This window comes from Dinoponera quadriceps, unplaced genomic scaffold, assembly GCF_001313825.1.
Source record: "Dinoponera quadriceps isolate SergipeBrazil2010 unplaced genomic scaffold, ASM131382v1 scaffold3061, whole genome shotgun sequence".
In the NCBI taxonomy this organism is placed as follows: Eukaryota; Metazoa; Arthropoda; class Insecta; order Hymenoptera; family Formicidae; genus Dinoponera; species Dinoponera quadriceps.
Window position 1 is genome coordinate 958,804 of NW_014557306.1, and position 17,866 is coordinate 976,669.

At 45.0% G+C, this 17,866-nt stretch overlaps 1 protein-coding gene across 1 annotated transcript; it reads left to right on the plus strand.

The window, feature by feature from the left end:
* Positions 1–4,850: 4,850 nt before the first annotated feature.
* On the plus strand, positions 4,851–15,712 carry LOC106749024. Its single transcript, XM_014628051.1, has 2 exons — positions 4,851–7,124; positions 14,143–15,712. The coding sequence occupies exons 1-2, from the start codon at positions 6,416–6,418 to the stop codon at positions 14,241–14,243; spliced, it is 810 nt and encodes a 269-aa protein (XP_014483537.1). The 5' UTR covers positions 4,851–6,415; the 3' UTR covers positions 14,244–15,712.
* The last annotated feature ends 2,154 nt before the right edge of the window (positions 15,713–17,866 follow it).

A 17,866-nucleotide genomic window follows, 5' to 3' on the forward strand; every position in this document is an offset into this window, starting at 1 on the left:
TAGAAATAATCTGTGTAGCCGCCGCGCTTTGGATAGTACGCCTTGTCCGTGAAGCAAGCGATGTTTGTTTCCCTCCACGTCGTCAACCACCTGCGCACACGTGTAACGTATAAACATAAATAAAAGCTTCGCCGACACACCGAGAAAAACAGAGAACAGCGAGATCGACAGAATTTCACTTGGATGAGCGGAATTTATCCGAGCGAATATCAAGTCGATCGGACAAATTATACACTGAGAGAAATTAGAGTTATTTTTCACTTTAACTATACCCTTTTTACACCTTTAACCACAAAAATAATAGTAAAAATATGCATAAGGTTATTATCGTTGACACAAAAAAAAATCGTTCTTCTGACTATACTTGTTTCGCTTATGCGATTATAAATATTTTTTCTCTCAATGAACAGTTACTTTGACGAGTCATCAGCCGATTCAATGACCACGATCTGATAGCGATCCACATCGCCGCGATGTATCATCGCACGAACGCTTAGTTCATTCGGTGGATATTACAGTATTTTTCTGAACGAGGATGTTCGTTGATTTATTTCCTCTCGGTGTATCCATTAACTCTTATAACACCAAGAAAGAGAGAGAATTATTTTGTTTTGAACCGAGCAGTGTTAAAAATGCGATGAGTAATAGCGAGCCTGCTTGATTACTCGATTAATGATCGCCCGATTAATTAATTATTCGGCGGATGTACTTTGTAATAAGTATCACGGGAAGCGGGCAGTGGATATCCTTCGCTTTATCGCGAGTTATAAAGCACATCTGTGTAACGGGACACCTCACTGAAATGCACTTACACGGCGGACAATGAACGCAAGCCAGTGGTCTCTTTCTCTTTCTCCCCCCCCCCCCATTTCNCTGCCTGCGAAACGCAGAAAGAATTGTTTTACGCAAACTCGTTCGCTCGTCTCCCCTTATTGAGATGCATCCGGTGCCACCTCTCACCACTTCCTGGATGCTGCGTGGGATTTTCGTGTCCCGAAACGCCGCAGCGTACCACCACACCGGTGCGGCGGCGAGTCGAGTTTCCTTTCACCGGGTGTCGAGACAAAATAATGCCCGTATCAGACAAGATACCGAAGATTGAGGATTGCAAATCGAAGATCTTTTTCTTTCGCCCGGAAATTAGAAGTTGACCGATCGAGAAAAAGCCAGTTAATCGAACGAAGTTAATTCCTGATTCGTGGAACGCTGTAATCTTTAATCAACAATTCTTGATCTTCAATAATCTGATAATGGCTTAACTCGAATAAATACTCGATGAGCACTTTTATTTTCGTCATAATCCTGATAAAACAGATATACAGGAAGAAAAGTTGCAAACTCAATGAACTTCATAACGCATTTAACAGGAATATATCTCGCATCTAATACGAAAATTTATCTCCTGAGGAATATTAAAAAAACAAGTTCTCTCGTATTGTGTACGAATACATTGTGAAAAAAAATGTTGCAACCTTTCTGCTACTGATTACATATACATATGAGGTCATTCAATAATTACGTAGCACGAAATTTGAATATTTTTTATTCTTCCTCCTTTTCGTCACAAAATATTCGGACCTTCTTCCAATATTATGTGACATATGACTCTCTTCCCATCGCTTCCGCATAGAATAAGGAATAGAATAAGGAAAAATTGTTTATAATCACATTACCAAATATTAGACTGTACGCTATTTACTTTTTCTAAACTACAAATATATATCAAATCAAATTAGTTACTTTATTTTATAATCTTGACTGTATAATTTTGACTATAAAAATTGTGTTTTTAGAAGAATAAAAATATTTAAAAAATCAATATTTTGATCATTAACACAAAATCATGTTAAAACTTAAAAATGTTCACTAAGTGTAACCAAATGTTTCGTGAATGCAAACAAAGTAGATAACACACGCACATTCATAGTCACAAGTTATGTCATCTAAATGTGACGTTCCATGGCCTTTCCTCTTCCTCCCCCTCTCGTCATCATGTGCGCTAATAAACCCTCTCCTCCCTCGTTATGTGACGTAATTGTTGAATGCTCTCGTATATGTATATATATATATATACACACACATTTAGATAGCACAGTTAGTTTCATACACGTTCTTTAAACGTATGCAATATGATGATATACATATGTAATGTGATCATAAAACGTTACGTGCATGAATCTAACATGTACTACTTGGGGTACAAGTCTTATCGAATGTTCGCGACACCTCGATATTCTTCTAAAATTAACCGAAGAATCACTCGCCGATTCAGTCCGGGTTCTCGCGCGGCGGGTCGCGTTCGGAAATTCGAAATACTCGCGCCGCGTTATGGCGGTGTGTCGAGGCAGCGCTCACGCCAACACGCCGTCGGCAGCGTCGGCTTTGTGGCGAACGCGCTCTCCAATTGGCCTTCGCGATCGTTTATCTACGCTCCGCTCGCCGCGAGTTGCCGTGCAGTCTTGCCCGTGGGCCGCCTCGCGTGCCGCTTACGCGAGACGCGAGCGACCGAGTAAATTGACAATTATCAATGAAAAGTTCCAATTCGTCCCGTCGACTTTACGTCGTCGCGGCCGACGTTGCAACGTGCGCTCGATCCTCATGATCCGCTATAATCGCGTGCGCTGAATCGAGCACAGCGCTCACAAAAAAATACGATTTTTATTTTTATTTTAAATACGAAAATTTTTTTTTTCGTTCGTCATTCCATACATCATTGCAAATTAATTGTGCAACTTAACTCGTTTGCGCAATTATCACCCAGCGTTGGTCCTTAAAGGGTCTTTTCTAGATCCCTCGATCGAATTATCTCGTCACTTTTGCCAAGTAACTTCAGATGCGTTATCTTAAGTCCGAATCTACAATAGGTGTGGTGAGAGTCTTCTTCTCTAAACAATAAAACGTAACGTTATTTCTGACAAAGCACGTTTCCCACGCTGCCAAATAATCGTAATAACCGCTTAAATCTTAGGATTTGTGACGTGTCTGATAGCGTGGGAAACATTTTTTGCTAGAAATTGAGTTGCATTTAAGCGTTTAGAGCAAAAGGTTTTAATCTTTTGCTAAATAATAACAAATAGTAAATAATGGTTCCGGTTTACTATTGTAGATCACAACCGAACGTGGAGACCGGAATGGAGGGTCGTTTCATATCGTTCACCGCTTCTCTCCGGTTCGGAGAGTTCGCGTCGCCTCATGAAAATTACGATAACATCTTGTTTCTATGTGCGGACTAGCCCGACACTCTCGTTCAGATTTTTCGCGCGACGGATCTATCGCGCAGTATAAAACTTCGGCGATAATCCGGGCGGTATGCAAATAACTTCACCGTGTGTAACGCCTCGCGTCGTGCAAACATGGAAATCCACCAAATATACGCGCGCGATAAGATTACGCATGTTGTTTTGGAGACTGGATTTATTTATTTCTCGCGTCTCCCGCGCTCTCTCAAGCCGGAGGACGCGCCCGCTTTCTCTCTCTCTCTCTTTCTCGTGACGCTACCGTTCATGAATACAAGCGTGTGATGGGCAATTAAAGCGACAAATTAAAGCCACGGTTTCATTCAACGTTGATCGCTTGGTCGAGAGGTGAATAATGCTCGGCGTGAAGAAAAATACAGCGGCTTTATTCTTCATGGGACATTGACGCGCCCGGAAGATCGACGGGACATCTCTGTGACGATAAACGAGACGAGGATTAATTGAAAGGTCGCGATCGTGTGACTTTTCTCTCAGAGCGGAGACGCGAAACGTGAAAAGTTTCACGTAAACTCGCCGATCCGAGTATCGGCAGTCGTTATTCGAAGCTTATCTCACATGCACGATACAGATCTCAATCTAGAATTAAGATCTGAGTTTTTCCCGTTGAATCACACGATACAAGTGTGACATTCGGCCTTTACGGTTGTAATTTGACCGCCAAACTCACATCTAACTCCCGACTCGAACATGAATATTTGGAACATTCCGGATGACCTTTTCCAAATTCTAACCAAGCTATCGACGATTAACTCAGCCGGCAGAGTCAATGTAAAACAGCTTGTTAAAACAGTGAGAGAAATCATCGCGTCTTCTCTTCCTAAAATCGAGGATTAACCGTTCTATTCTGTTAACATACGCACAGAAACTGAGTTCGTCTTGCGTGCTTTCGTGCCGAAAGCCTCGTTCTGTCTTCATTTCTCATTACATGCTGAAGGAAGATAGAACAATGCTTTCAGCACGAAAGCATGCGAGACGAACTTGGCCGGAATGACTAATCTTTTGGTCACTGTCAGACAACGAATTTGCTGTTGGCCATGTTCCGCCGGTTGTATACATATGTATACATATAATCGTCGATCGAATTAACTGGAGTTTGGAGAGAGTCACCCTCAGGATATATATATATATATATATATATACCTCGGGAAGAATCATCGCGAGCTGACGCTCACACTTATCGGACATCTCTACCGATAACTCTGGCGAGGAATCCGCCTTGCAATTTCGCAACTGCCCGGAACCTGGAAGAGAGCGGTGAACGCGTGAATGCAGGCAGAAGCGGAGGTTGCGTTCGGCATTCCGTTTGACCGTGCTCCCGTGGTAGTAAGGACCGATTAACTGTACAAGATCTCTCCGCCTGGCGGGCCGCACAGAACAACCCACACGGCGGAGACCGCAGTCGCGTCGAGGTGACTATACATCGCGAATGGCGGTTATTTCGTCCCTCTTCTCGCTCGGCGCGCGATTGGCCCGGCGGGGTCGGGAGACGGGGAAACGGCGAAGGTGGCCGATCGGCCGGCCGGAGACGGCCGAGCTCGCGAGGGAGGCTCGCTCGCCCGCAGCGAGAGAAGCGCGCTTCAGTCGCTAGAGAGCGCTTCTCACGGTCGTTAGGTACCTCCGCGCAGCTCCGTGAGCCGCATATCGCGCACGTATCGTCGTGTACGGCGTCACGTAACTGCGCAATCGTGCCCGCACGTTACTTCCCGACCCCGGTGGGACCCACGCGCGCGCGCCCGTCTTGACAGTCGGCGTGTTTGGCGGGAAGCGCCTCGAGACGCGTATTTTCCATGTTTATTGACTCGGAGACCGCCCCCACCGCGGCGTGCCGTTGCGGGCCGTGTGCAATATAGCGTTTTTCCGACGGGGATTTCCTCTCGACCCCCGGTGCACGCGTTATCGCGTCTCCAGTGTGCGCTCCTGGCCAGTGCTCGGTCGTGTGTGGAATGTGAGACGGGGAATCGTAGCAAGGAGACAGAGAAAACGTAGGAAAAAAGACTAATCGGAAAGAGTGAGTGAGTAGTGAGAGACACACACACAGAGTCACGGACAATCTGGACGTTGGACCACAAAATTCGCGCGGGACACGTAACACGCTCTCTCGGCCGTCGCTCGGGTATATTCACGCGCAAGTGCCGGAGTGCGACGTTGCCGAATCGCCCGTTCTCCGCAGGCTACGCCGAAGGAATCGTCGTGTTGCGAGGAGAAAGAGAGAGAGAGAGAAAGAGCGAAGCGGCGGTGTCGGGAGGAGAGAGAAGGAGAGTGTGTATGTGTGTGACTGCGCGCGCGTGTATTTCGTCGCGTTTTCACGAGAGGAGCGTCCTCGCGTCGACCTTGACGGATCGTTCGGCGCGATGCAGCAGCGGGTTCGCGCGCGAGCTTGAGTCTGTTTTCGCGTTTCTCGCCGCTATCTCGCTCCGGCCCATAGTAACCGTGGCCATACTGCGTTGCCAAGCGTGACTGCTGTTACGACCCCGTACACGCGTTGTCCTGTGAGCTCCGCTCCTCGGCGGTAACCTGAATAGTGTCACCCGAGCATCGTCGTCGTCGCCGCTCACCTTCACCGCGGGGAGACGTCGCGTCGGTGGAGCTCGGCGTTGCGACGGCCGAAGCTGACGAAACCAGCAGCATCAATAGGCAGCATCATCGTCAGCAGCACCAGCGGCGCGGCCATTATTCGAAATTCGGTGGGTCGCGCCACGGCAGGCGACGTTGCCACGTTCCGTCGGCCGCGGTACGTAGCCGCGATTATTTCAACGAGCGACGGACGCACGGCAACGGGGACGAGATTCCCAGAAGGAATCATCGTCATCCCCGCGTCACGGCTGATGCTGGAAGAAGAAGAAGCGTGCTGTTATCGCGCGGAGTCGCGCACGATCGCGTGGTGAAAGAGAGTGAGTGAGAGAGAAAGAAAACGAAGCAACTTCGGGAGAAGGGACAGTCCGCGCTATTCATTCCCTAACCTCTTTCTTCTCTCCGAGGGCGAGTGTTTTCGCATTCCCTCCGCGTTCGTTCCCGCGAAAAGAGCGGCGCGAGAGCGGAACAACGTAGATAGGAGGACGAGATCAAGTGAAAGAGAGAGAGGGTGGTGGGAGAGCGGGAGGAGGAGAGCGTTCTTTGCCGTTGTGGAGCGCCGCGGCGGCGATAGAGCGCGACGAAATATGAGCGCACGAGTACTGAACCCGGCGATGATGACGGAAATGAGCAGGAACCTAGGCGGAGGAGGCGGCGGCGGCGGTGGCGGAGGCGCAGGAGGCGGCGGCGGGCGACCAGTGCCGAGCAGGGCCGCGCTCGCCCGCGTACGTCGCGATCTCTTCGGCCCGGTGGACCACGTAGCGGCCAGGGCGCTCGCCGAGCGCGAACTTCGCGCCCAATCCCTGCTCGACGCCGAGCGATGGGGTTTCGACTTTCACCTGGAGATACCGCGGCCGAACTTGCGCTACGAATGGGAGCTGGTGACGGCGCAGGATGTCGTGCCAGAGCCCTACGCTCTCCGCGGCATGCCCTATCTGAGGAAACACGCGCCCGGCGCGTCGCGCAAGTCGCGCGCCGATGACACCGTCGCGACGACCGCCTCATCGACGACGACGACGGTGGTCGCGACGTCGATAACGACGACCAGCAGCACCACCATGATCACCGCGAGGATCACCGAGCAGACCGAGACGACGAACGCCACGTCGGCGGCGACGTTGATGGCGATCGGTGCGACGGAGAGGACGCCGCCGCAGGAAGCCAGAGTGCCCGAGATCGGCGACGCCACGACGCCCGGCGAGCTCTTGGACGCGAACGCCAAGAGGAAGAGGTGCCCCATCGAGCCGACCACACCTGTATTACCCCTCGCTGCCAGGAAGCAGTCAGCTATCACAGGTAAGAGTGGAACGAGCGTTGTTTACCTTGTTGCGCGCATTCGGTACCGTCGCACCGCCCGGTGAGAATTCTCGGATCTAATCGGGATCCAAAGGTACAAAGCGACCGGGAAATTCATCGAACTAGTTGTTGTAGTATCGAGAATCCGTGCGATAAGTGCACTCGACATTTAGGGTATGAATCCACAATAGGTGAGTCTAGGTCAGTTTGAGCTCGAAATTCTAACGTTATTTTTAGAATAAAGTATTTCCAGCGCTGCCGGACGCTTTCTAAGATTCATGCGTTATCACGACGTGACAGCGCGGGAAACGTCTTTTTGTCGGAAATTACGTGATATTTTGTCGCTTCGAGTTCACGCTCAGTGAAAATTCTCGGATCTAGTTGGGTCCGCTCTCAGATTTCAGATTTAATTGGGATCTGAAAATAAAAAACAATGAGGTGAAAAAGCTGCATGAACGATTGTAGCAACTGTTTAATGTGTTCAGCGGTATAATCGCTCACAGAAAACTGTTGGGTCTGAGACCACTTTCAAATCTTATGATGTAGAAGTACGAAACGATCGGCTCCAAAAGCTGAATGAGCGTTTTAAATCTGTGAATTGTAACTTAAAACTTGTCTCAAGCGAGATATTCCAGTTGGAATTTAGAGTTAAATGCGAGTTTTTTTTGTTGAATCGCGATTTACAAAATATCTTGCGATTCAACTGAGAGAAAATCAGATCTAACTCGAAATTCAGATCTGAGTATTTCACACGAGGAAAGTCTCACGTAACGATTGTTGACATTGGTCACAGTATCAGATGCGTTTATTGAACGATAATCGAAAATCATAAGTAGATCGGTTTATTGTTAACGTTCTTTTTTTTTTATCATCGTGTTGTCATAAGTTTATATACCCGCATAAATAAATTCGTCATAAGCATTAAATTTATTCAAAATATATTCTGAATCCTGGTAAATTTATACTTCAATCAAGAATATTAAGTTAAAACAAACTTCGATTTGCGTCAAATTAACCGAATTAAACTTATCTTCTCTCGATAAAGTTTACAATATTCTTGAAAAGAGAATAAATTCCTCTTTCAAATACGTGATAATGAGTTTTCGTAAAATTTGCGATAAATAGATTTTAGGACTATTGTATCAAGAAAACATTTTTTTATTGAAAATAATTATTTAAAAGAAAGGAGGTAAACTGAGTAATCAATCAGCTTTCTTAACAATCGAATGATATTTTTCCCCGTATAATGTCCATGATAATAATCTCACATGCGTACAGCTATTATTATTTTCGGATTTGAACCCGAAGATGTAATTAAAACTGAAAATGGCTATAATTTCAGTACGATTTCTCTCAGTGTAGTGATCTCGATTTAACTAGATCTCACGGAAAGGAACTCTCCGGGTGTCGCTCGTGAATTCGTTGCTTCTATTTGCATTAGATTAAATTCTATTCGCGGCGCGCGCTAAAAGGCATCGACGTGCCGACGGCCGATTATATAAACGCGTGCAACCGGGCAATGTTTGTTTTTCGGATGTTGTTTGATCGCGCGCACGCGCTACATACGAAATTATAATACGTAACGGCTGCGACGTTATCGGCCACGAACGAACGATGATTCGGCCGCGATGAAACGACGCGTGTCGCACGATGACGACGTGGTGTGGTGATGCTCCGCGTGATTGTAAGATGCGCGCACGGCGCCGCTTTCCGCGGCTCCTTTAATCTGTTCGTAAGTCATCCACATATCAGCCGGCTCACGGAGGCGAGGTTTGGCCACGATAAAAAGTTTGTTTACACCTGCATCGCATATGCGCGAAAGGCACGCCGCCGCCTGTTGTAATTGGGCGGGAAATGATTTGCATTGTTTCCACGTTGGACTTCACTCATCGCGCTTCACGAGGAATCGCATTATCCGCGTATATTTACCTTACAATCGGCCGTTCTACCGGCCGGTCGAGGAAATCGGATTTTTCCGTTTGCGCGAAAATTTGCAATGTTATCGTTTGCAATGTTATCATTTGCAATATTATCGTTTGTTAACGATAAAATGTAGCGTTGAATGCCATTTTCGACGACGTCGAGGGAAAGCGATATAACGATCGCGTTATATGGAAGATCGACATTTCTACGAGAGATGAAGATTTCGATCCCACGAAAAACTGAATCAACGCGCGCGTTTCCGGTGTGTGGACGAGTCGCAATTTTCCGTCGCTCGCGTATAGTCGGCGTATAGTCATCAATGTTGTACCTAGTAAAATATTATTTGTATTGCGAAAAAAAGCAATTACTCGGTTAATTTTTTTTTTTAAGATTAATAGTTATCTTGAACAAAGAACATTTTTTCTCGATGATAGTGTCAGAATATATTCGACCCAAGTATGAAAAAAGTTTGTTATCCATTTACTCAAAAGATTTTGTTCCTTTCAAGAACATTATAAACTTTGTCAAAGAAAAGTTAAGTTCGGTTAATTGAAACAAGTAAACCGAAGTTTTAGTTTTAATGTTTTAATTTAATATTCTTGATTGAAGTACTAAACTTGCCAGGATTCAGAGTTCATTTTGAATAAATTTTACGGTGAATACTTATGATATACTTGCGGATGTACAAACTTATGAAATACTTGAAACGAGTATTTAATATTTTACCTGAATGCGCAGTACGTATTTTACAATTCTTCGGAAGATTTTCAGCTGTATTATCCGTTGCGCGAAAAATGACGCCACATCAACCAGCAAAGATAGACGGCCAGCCGACATTAGGCATAGCCGTTTTATCGTGCGATTTATCGCGGTTAATTTGCTCGGCCGATTTATGCGGGAAACGTGTATCCTAGGTCAGTCCGATTGGGGGGAGGATTGTCGCAATTTGCGCATAGAATTACGCAAGCAACCGGTGATAAGGACGAAGTACGCTCGCTCCGATCACCCGTATATTTTCCTTGTTTGCACCTTCCTCTCGTTTTGTCTCTCACGTGTGGGTACAGCGTCAATGATACGGATTCGTGGCGAAAATATATGAATATATTCGGGACGATTCCCCGTTGAGGAAATAATTATCAAGTGCTCAACGGTACAGCAGCTGCGTTATTTGTAACGGAGCGATATGAGAGGAGCAAATCGAGGAATTTAGCAAGATTATAGTATTCACCAAAGTGCACGAAATGTCTTATAATCGGTGATAAACTTTCTCCGAGATGAGCCACGGCAATGAGAAATTAATTGTGTTGACGAGAGGCGAGAGGTGAATTATCGGAACTGCATTATCGCGTGCCACGATAACGTTGAAAGGAGACGCTGGCTGTAAATATTTTTTCTTTCTTTCCTCCTCGGTCGCAGATAAGCGGAATCACCCGCCGGTCTGCATCGCAATGACACCAAAAATAAATAGCGCTGCATTCTAGTCCCGCGACGAGGATACGTCATTGTTTGACATAGTATACGTCACGTATTTACGAGAGTTCATTTCCACGCTCGTCGAGTAGATCGACCTCGATTGAGCCGCTCCCTCGCCTCTCGTATCCTTGATGTTCTTGATATCGTTGCGACATTTTTTCTAACACAAACGAGACACGTTCACTCGGTCCGAGAGGAACGCGATGAAAGCGCGCAAGCGATATTTGCCGATAATTCCACTCGAAAACGGCGGAAACGGGGAAACTACCGATCGTTTATCAAATATTTCTACGCGATCCACTTATGCGCGCGTTATCATTTCCGCAGGAAGTTATCGCGACAACGCTACCACGTACGTTTGTCCGATGCGCGTTATCGTCGACGATATTTAGCAGCGCCAAGTTCGAGCCCGATCCGCGGTTTTCTGTTTGGAAAGTCGCTCGATAAAAATTAATCGGCTGTGCGAAGATGAGAGGAGATTGAGTTAATTGAGCGAAGAGAGACGGAGCAGCGGGCCGTGGTGGGGAGAGGAGGCGGGAGGGTATAATACGATTAAGAGATAAGCATCGATCTCTTGACTGCTTTATGGAAAGAGGAAAAAAACGATACGCCCGACGCGAGTGGGATTATTTATCGCGCGAAAAAACAGTTCGAAAACAGCTCTTACCTTCGCGCTTTCAATCTTCGCGACAGAGCTTTCTTTCCTCGTTTTGCCAACGCAGCCGCGCAGCTCGTTCACGCGACTGTAAACCTCGCGCGGGATCTAGTTCGCCCTTTTTTTCCTCTGTTTATTATTTGACCGTGCACACCACCCACGCGTCGCGACTATTTCTGGACGTGGTGCGTCGTCGCGCGAGACGCATGTGCGCACGCATGTAAAACGCATTCGATGCGTCGTGTCTCCGTGCCGCGAAAAGCCGAAAAGCTGCTTGGAATCTGTCACGGATCGCCGGTGAGATCATGTTTTCTATGTTCATCTCATATTGTCCGCGGCTCTTATTTTATATACTTGATTTGTGGACAAAGAGAAAGAGTTATTTGATTTCGACAATTCGATCTCTACATTTGTTATTACACTGAGAGAAATATATATACTGAAGATATAATACTTAAACATGTTCTAATATATACACGTTTTAACACTGAGAAACGATTTTTTTTTCCTTCAAATGAAAAATTATATGTAGCTTTTCATAAAAAAAAAAAGAACGATCGTTTATATTACTTGCTTCTATATATATTTAAATGAAAGAAATTAGATTTGAATAAATATCTTATTAATACCGTTCGAACAAAGATTTCTTATCTTCTAGATGTTTTTCAGTCCGCCGTACGCGCGGTTATCTCCATACATCGAAACAATCGATGATTCTCCGTCATCGCACGCTGCGGAGAAAGCGTGCGACTTTTGATATTTTACCATTGACTCTCGCACGCGTGGCTATCTACGCACTCGAAACAATCGTCGTTTCTCGTAACTGCTGGTCCTCCGCTATCATACGCGCCGCTTGGGAGGAAGCGCGCGACTTCCGGAACGCCGTGTATACACGTGTTCACAGACACACACGAACACGCGCGATTGGGGAAGCCCTACATTGGGTTTCCTATCTGCGCCGCTTAATTTCCCCGCGTACGGGGGAGCAGCGAAGCGAAGTAACGTACGGTCGTACAGATATATACACGCGGCGGTCATAGGGGCGCCGAACGATATTCCTAACGTACTTTATTAATGAGCCGGCGGCGGTCAGCTGTTGCGATCCATATGGGGTGGTCGGCCCCGTCGAATGCACCCCCGTGCTTTGCTCTCCACCGTGACCCCCACCCTCCCTCTCAGCCGGCTCGTCCGCTCCCCTTTGTGACGCGCGTTTGCACGCGTGGGGCCATCAGCTGTGCACGCAATCGCGCCCCCTCGTCCTCCCGAAGGGTCTGCCGTGGGCATACGGATGGTTCGAAGGGGTCGGCATTTAAAATCAGGATTAGCGCGCCCGCATACCTCTCGCACGCCGGCTATTTAAAGTACACCCCACGTATCGGGGATGGTACGTCGTGCAGAAATATCGGCGAAATTCACCGACTCGCGAACGTCGCTCAACGTCTGCTGTCGGGGTCTCGAAGGGAAGCGACGAGTCTCTCGTCGTGATATTGATTTTTCCGCGTTCGGCGAAGGAAAGGGATCGCTTCTCCCGCTTTGTCGCGTGGCTCGGCGGACTTTCGCACCGAAAATTGGACAGATGCGCTCAATTTCAACGTGGAAACATCGCCAAATGGTATAACCACCCCGAAGGGGTTCGCGAGGGTGCCTTTGTGGCGCAGCTACGGGCTCCGTCCTCGTACCGGCGCATCGATTTATGAGTCATGACTGGCCGGGCTCGTGTCTCGGCGCGATTGTGGCTCTCGGTCGAAACTGTTTACACGTTATACACACGCGTGACAAGAGAGATTTCTCGGTGTGACTGAATATGTCCGCTCCGTTGTAATGACATTCGGGTCCGCTTGGAAGAAGTTGCAGCTCGAGCTGTCGGCCGAGAGCAATAAGAACAATATAAAATCGCGACCTCGCGCGCCTTATCTCGCCGTGTTATAATTAACGAGCGCGGTGCGCCGATATTACATTTCCAAGGTTATCGCGCCGGAGATTTCGCATGCATACCACCGTTAGTAAAGCCGAGATTGCAAGAGGTCAAGTGTGACACTGCTGCACGTGGTTGTGAGAAATCGGAATTCGAGATAAGTCGCGAAATGTGCCCGTTTTATTTCGGAGACGCGCAACATACGCTAACTCATACCCGATGCGACGTGATTCCGATGAAAGGAAAAGTGCAAAATATGCGTAATAACAAGCGATAGTCGTGTCGATCTGTGGAGCCGCAGTAACCTCGCGTTAGCACTTCCGCTTGAAATTATCTTAATTATAAAATTCGTATGTTTGTACGATTGAAGCGTATCTCAAATCTCGAGTCGACAAACTTGGCGACTTCATTTTGGGTCTGAAAATACACGAAGTCGTCGTCATCAAATTTATTTATTTATTTACGGGAAATTATCTCTTTCGTACGTTAGACACAATGTGTAATTAATTACATAATTTTAAGAAAAATGTATGCTGTGTTAAAGATAATGAGAAAAGAAAGAAATATGGAAATAAAGAAGAAAATATTGAGAAATAAAAGTATCCGGCCTATAAAAGCCCCGACTGCTATTAAACGAACGTTATAATTTATTGAAAAAAAATTCATCGTGTGAAATATTAAGAAACGTTTCAATATAGTGCAGATCCTCTTGAATTAACACTATACATGTATAGAAAGAAACATATATTTGGAGAATATTTTCTTTAAAAATATTTTAAGAATAATATCTTCGAAGTTGTCGCATTCTTCAGTTTGTGTTATATTATAAAAGAAATATAAATCCTATTCCTGTCTCCAAAAAGACCTAGTAAAAATAATATCTACGAGAAATTTGGAAACTTCAAGCTTCAATCCAGTCACTCCAATGGCTCACGATCCTTTTCCTACATGATCTTGTGCGTACATGGTAATCTTATCCATTAATATTTCTTTTCAATGAGTTTCTCGCACGGATTCATGTAAAGACGTATTCTTCCCGTTGTCTGTTGCAGATTTCATGAAGAGTCGTAAGCGCGGCCTGAACGGCACCACGAAGAGCATGATAGAACCGCCGGAGAAGATCGCTCGCAACGCGGGCCAAATACGCAGCTAAAAACCTTCAGCTTCCTCCTTCCTCCTTCGGCCTCTCGACGTCTTCTTCCACCTCGTCTACGCGCGTGGACGCGACGAAAGATAGTACCGGAAACGGGACATCGTACCACTGGGAGGAACGGGGAAAAAGAGGGCGCAGAGACGCTCCGGCAGGAGGCACGAGGTCCTCCTCGTTGGCTGTGCCATTCACATAGATTTATCCGCCGCGGGCGAAACCGACGGAGAGACGAATGGATTGGACGAGTCGGGGGTGGGGGTGGGGGGGGAGACCGAAGTGAGAGATGGTAGTAGCGCCGTCGTTCTCTATATATCTTCGCTGGTAACGTCGCTTTGTAGTACCGCGAGGATTGCGAGAGCAATAGCGAAAGAGAAAAGCCGTGGGACGAAGGAAACGGTAAAAATCAAGACAGATACCGTGTCAAAGTAAAAGACGCTCGGTAGAGAGAAGAGAAAGAGAGAGAGAGAGGAGAGAGGAAAAAAAGTACGACAGTGGCTGTCGCTATTTTTTATAATATACAGCACTATTTTTCTTTTAGGATAGACAGAATAAGTAAATTTCGGAGAAGAAAATTAGATTGTAGATAGAATTATGATTTGTCCAAATTAATTAATGTAATATATTCTTTGTTTCCACACAACAATCATATATAAAAAAAAAAGATTAAACGATGTCGTTACACAGCATTTTACGAGAGATTGAGTGGAAGAGTGAATAGGTGAATAAATGAGTGAGCGAGTGAAAGGACGAACGAATCAGCGAGCGAGTGAGTGGGTGAATGAGAGAGAGAGGGAGGGGAGAGAAAAAGAGAGCACGAGGAGCTACGAAATATACGCTGTTCATAGGCTATTCGTAGGAATTAGTTAACTAGATTCTAAGGCAGAGTATATCGCATGTATTGATTGGATCCGACGAAACGAATCGCTTGAGCTGGTTCAAAAACTGTTGGGATCGCGGCTATTGCGTTCCTATTTCCCCGAGTACTCAGCGACGAGTTCTCCTTGGAGTACCCGTGGAAACCGGTGTCCCATTGGAAACAGTTCTCGCGGAACATATTGCGCTGGTTTCGACGTTCAATCCTTGAAACACGCGCGATATTCTCAGGTATCTCCCATCGAATTAATAAATTAGAATAAATTTCACGAAACTTTACGGAACTTAAAACTTGATGGAATTTTATCGAAATCTCATATTTTCGAAATTTTACATTGCTTTCTTTGAAATTCACAGAAGAATCGAACAATCAGGTACAATTAGGCGATAAAAACGCAAAAGGCGTGATTCCGTGGCTAAAATGTGACCAGTATCAAGGAAGAAGGAGAGAGAGCGAGAGAAAGAGAGAGAGAGAGCGAGAGCGAGAATTTAGCTATAGTTTGTTACCCGAGTTTAAGCATTGATCTCCTGTACGATTTTAAGAAAGTACAGCCGATGCCAAATCACCCCGCGATTTTTTCTTTACCTGTAAAAAAAAACAAAGAAATCCGACTCCTTTCTTCTTTCCCCTTTTTCATCCTACGTCGCGTTTATTCCCGACAGATAGCAACGCGAGAGGCATGTGAATTTACAACTTCCGCGCAAAAAAAAACTTTGGCTTTCTCTCTTACATATTGCTTCCGATCTATTTATGTTACCAGTTAAGAGATAACGGTCTATTCTATGAAAATATTCGATGTCTTCACAACTTAACTCTCGGTCAAATTGAATTGCTCGTTCTCACGACGCGATATTTTTTTCGAAAATCTGTCTGAAAAGTGTTTTTCAGTCATTTTGCATTTTTTCACGTTCCAATTGATGTAGAAAAATGTAAGGTTTTGCACATTAATGTCGGGTTGAACGAAAAATTAATGGAAAGTTTTGATTTTCCCTAACTTCGCGACTGAAAAAAAAGAACATTGCAGTGATGACAGGAAATATTTGCTGATTACGATCTGCTGATTTCCTATGAAAATGCTGCCAAGCCAATCGCAAATGACATTAACTTTTTGTTAGTCATAACAGTATATATACTACCTCAAGGAACGAGTTTCTTCCATGATAGTATATAACTTTCTGTTCTTTCTTTTTCTTTAAGGAGAATACATACCGCAAAAAATCAAATTTTTGGGCGCCTAACGAGAGGTTAAATAATTTGCCAATTTTTTATTTTCGTAATCGATACGGAGAAAAAGATTTCCATTGACAGACTCTTTGTTGAGGTCGAACGAATTAAGCATTTAACAACGCGGGATGATACATCCAAATTGCGAAAGCCAACGTTTACTTCGTTTGTCGCCAACGAATTGTTATAGAGCGTAATATTAGCGTACCACGTAATTATATATTCTTAATTGAATTTGTTTTTTCTTTTTATAACGAGTAGCTGTGTTTATACATCGGGCGCACACGCGATCTCCCATTTATTAATATCCTGTTCTTCGTTCAAGGTATATTCTACCTTGTCTCCCAACTCGTCCCAATACTTTCCCGCCCGCCATTTTTCTTTTTTGAGATTATAACTCAAAAATACGACTGGTGGTTACAGGCAATTTTTCAAGGTCCGCCTGCGACATTGAGCGCGATAGGCAGACAAAGTAAGAGGAAGAGAAAAGCGTCGTGTAAAATGCAAATTAAGCTTGAAGTTATCGACGCGTCAATCGCAATTTTCAAAATCAATTTTCCTCCGCGCGAAGCGAAAATGAAAAATTGAACATTTCACTTTTGGAAATTCGCAATGCAATCGGTTCGGTGGTTGGTAAGAATCGTCAATTTCGCGGGCGCGAAGCGCACGTTCGTGGCATACTTGGCACCTTGTGATTTCAACGTTAATGCAAGTCTCAATGAGGGAAGAAGCGAATCGATTTAATCTGGCAATTTGGTACCATGAGGTATAACACGCATCTCGCTGGTGACGCATCTCATTTGACAGGAAGTAACGAGCAGAATTTGGTAACGTTCAAATTCTACAAAATAATCGTGCTTCTTTCTTTTTAATTACTATCAAGTTGAAATTAAATTATTAATATAATAAATGAGCCGGCGTTTTATATCTCCCCATTACTGGAAATGAAACCGAAGAAACAATAACCACGAATCTTGGAATCTCGCAAGATCTGAAAAAAAGTTGCGACGTTTGGTGCCTGCAGCGGGGAAAACTAACAAAAAAAAAGTAGCAAAAAGAGAAAAATCTTACGTCTATGTAACCCTGTGATGTATTAGTATGATCTCAGTAAACGTAACTTAGCGTGTACTTTTTATCTATGATAATTAGATCATATATGTATATGCGATAGCCAAGAAGTATGAAAAATCATAAATCATGGATAAAAGTCGACGATTCATATATGTGCGTATGTGGGTATGTGTATGTGCGAATGAGCGAGCGATCCTATGTATGTATGAATCTTGTAAGATAAAGGATAAAATAAAAAAAAGGGAGAAAAGAACAGAAAGCAAGAGAGAGAGAGAGAGAGAGAGAGAGAGAGAGACCATGAATGAAAGAAAAAGAGCGAGAGAAAGACCACCCAGTGTTGAATCATGCCTCTAATCGGTAACCCAACGATAAAATTATGTGTGTAACGACAATATTATTATATATTGTGTATAATTCTATAAACTATAACTATAAAAGAGTCTAAATACTAACTAAC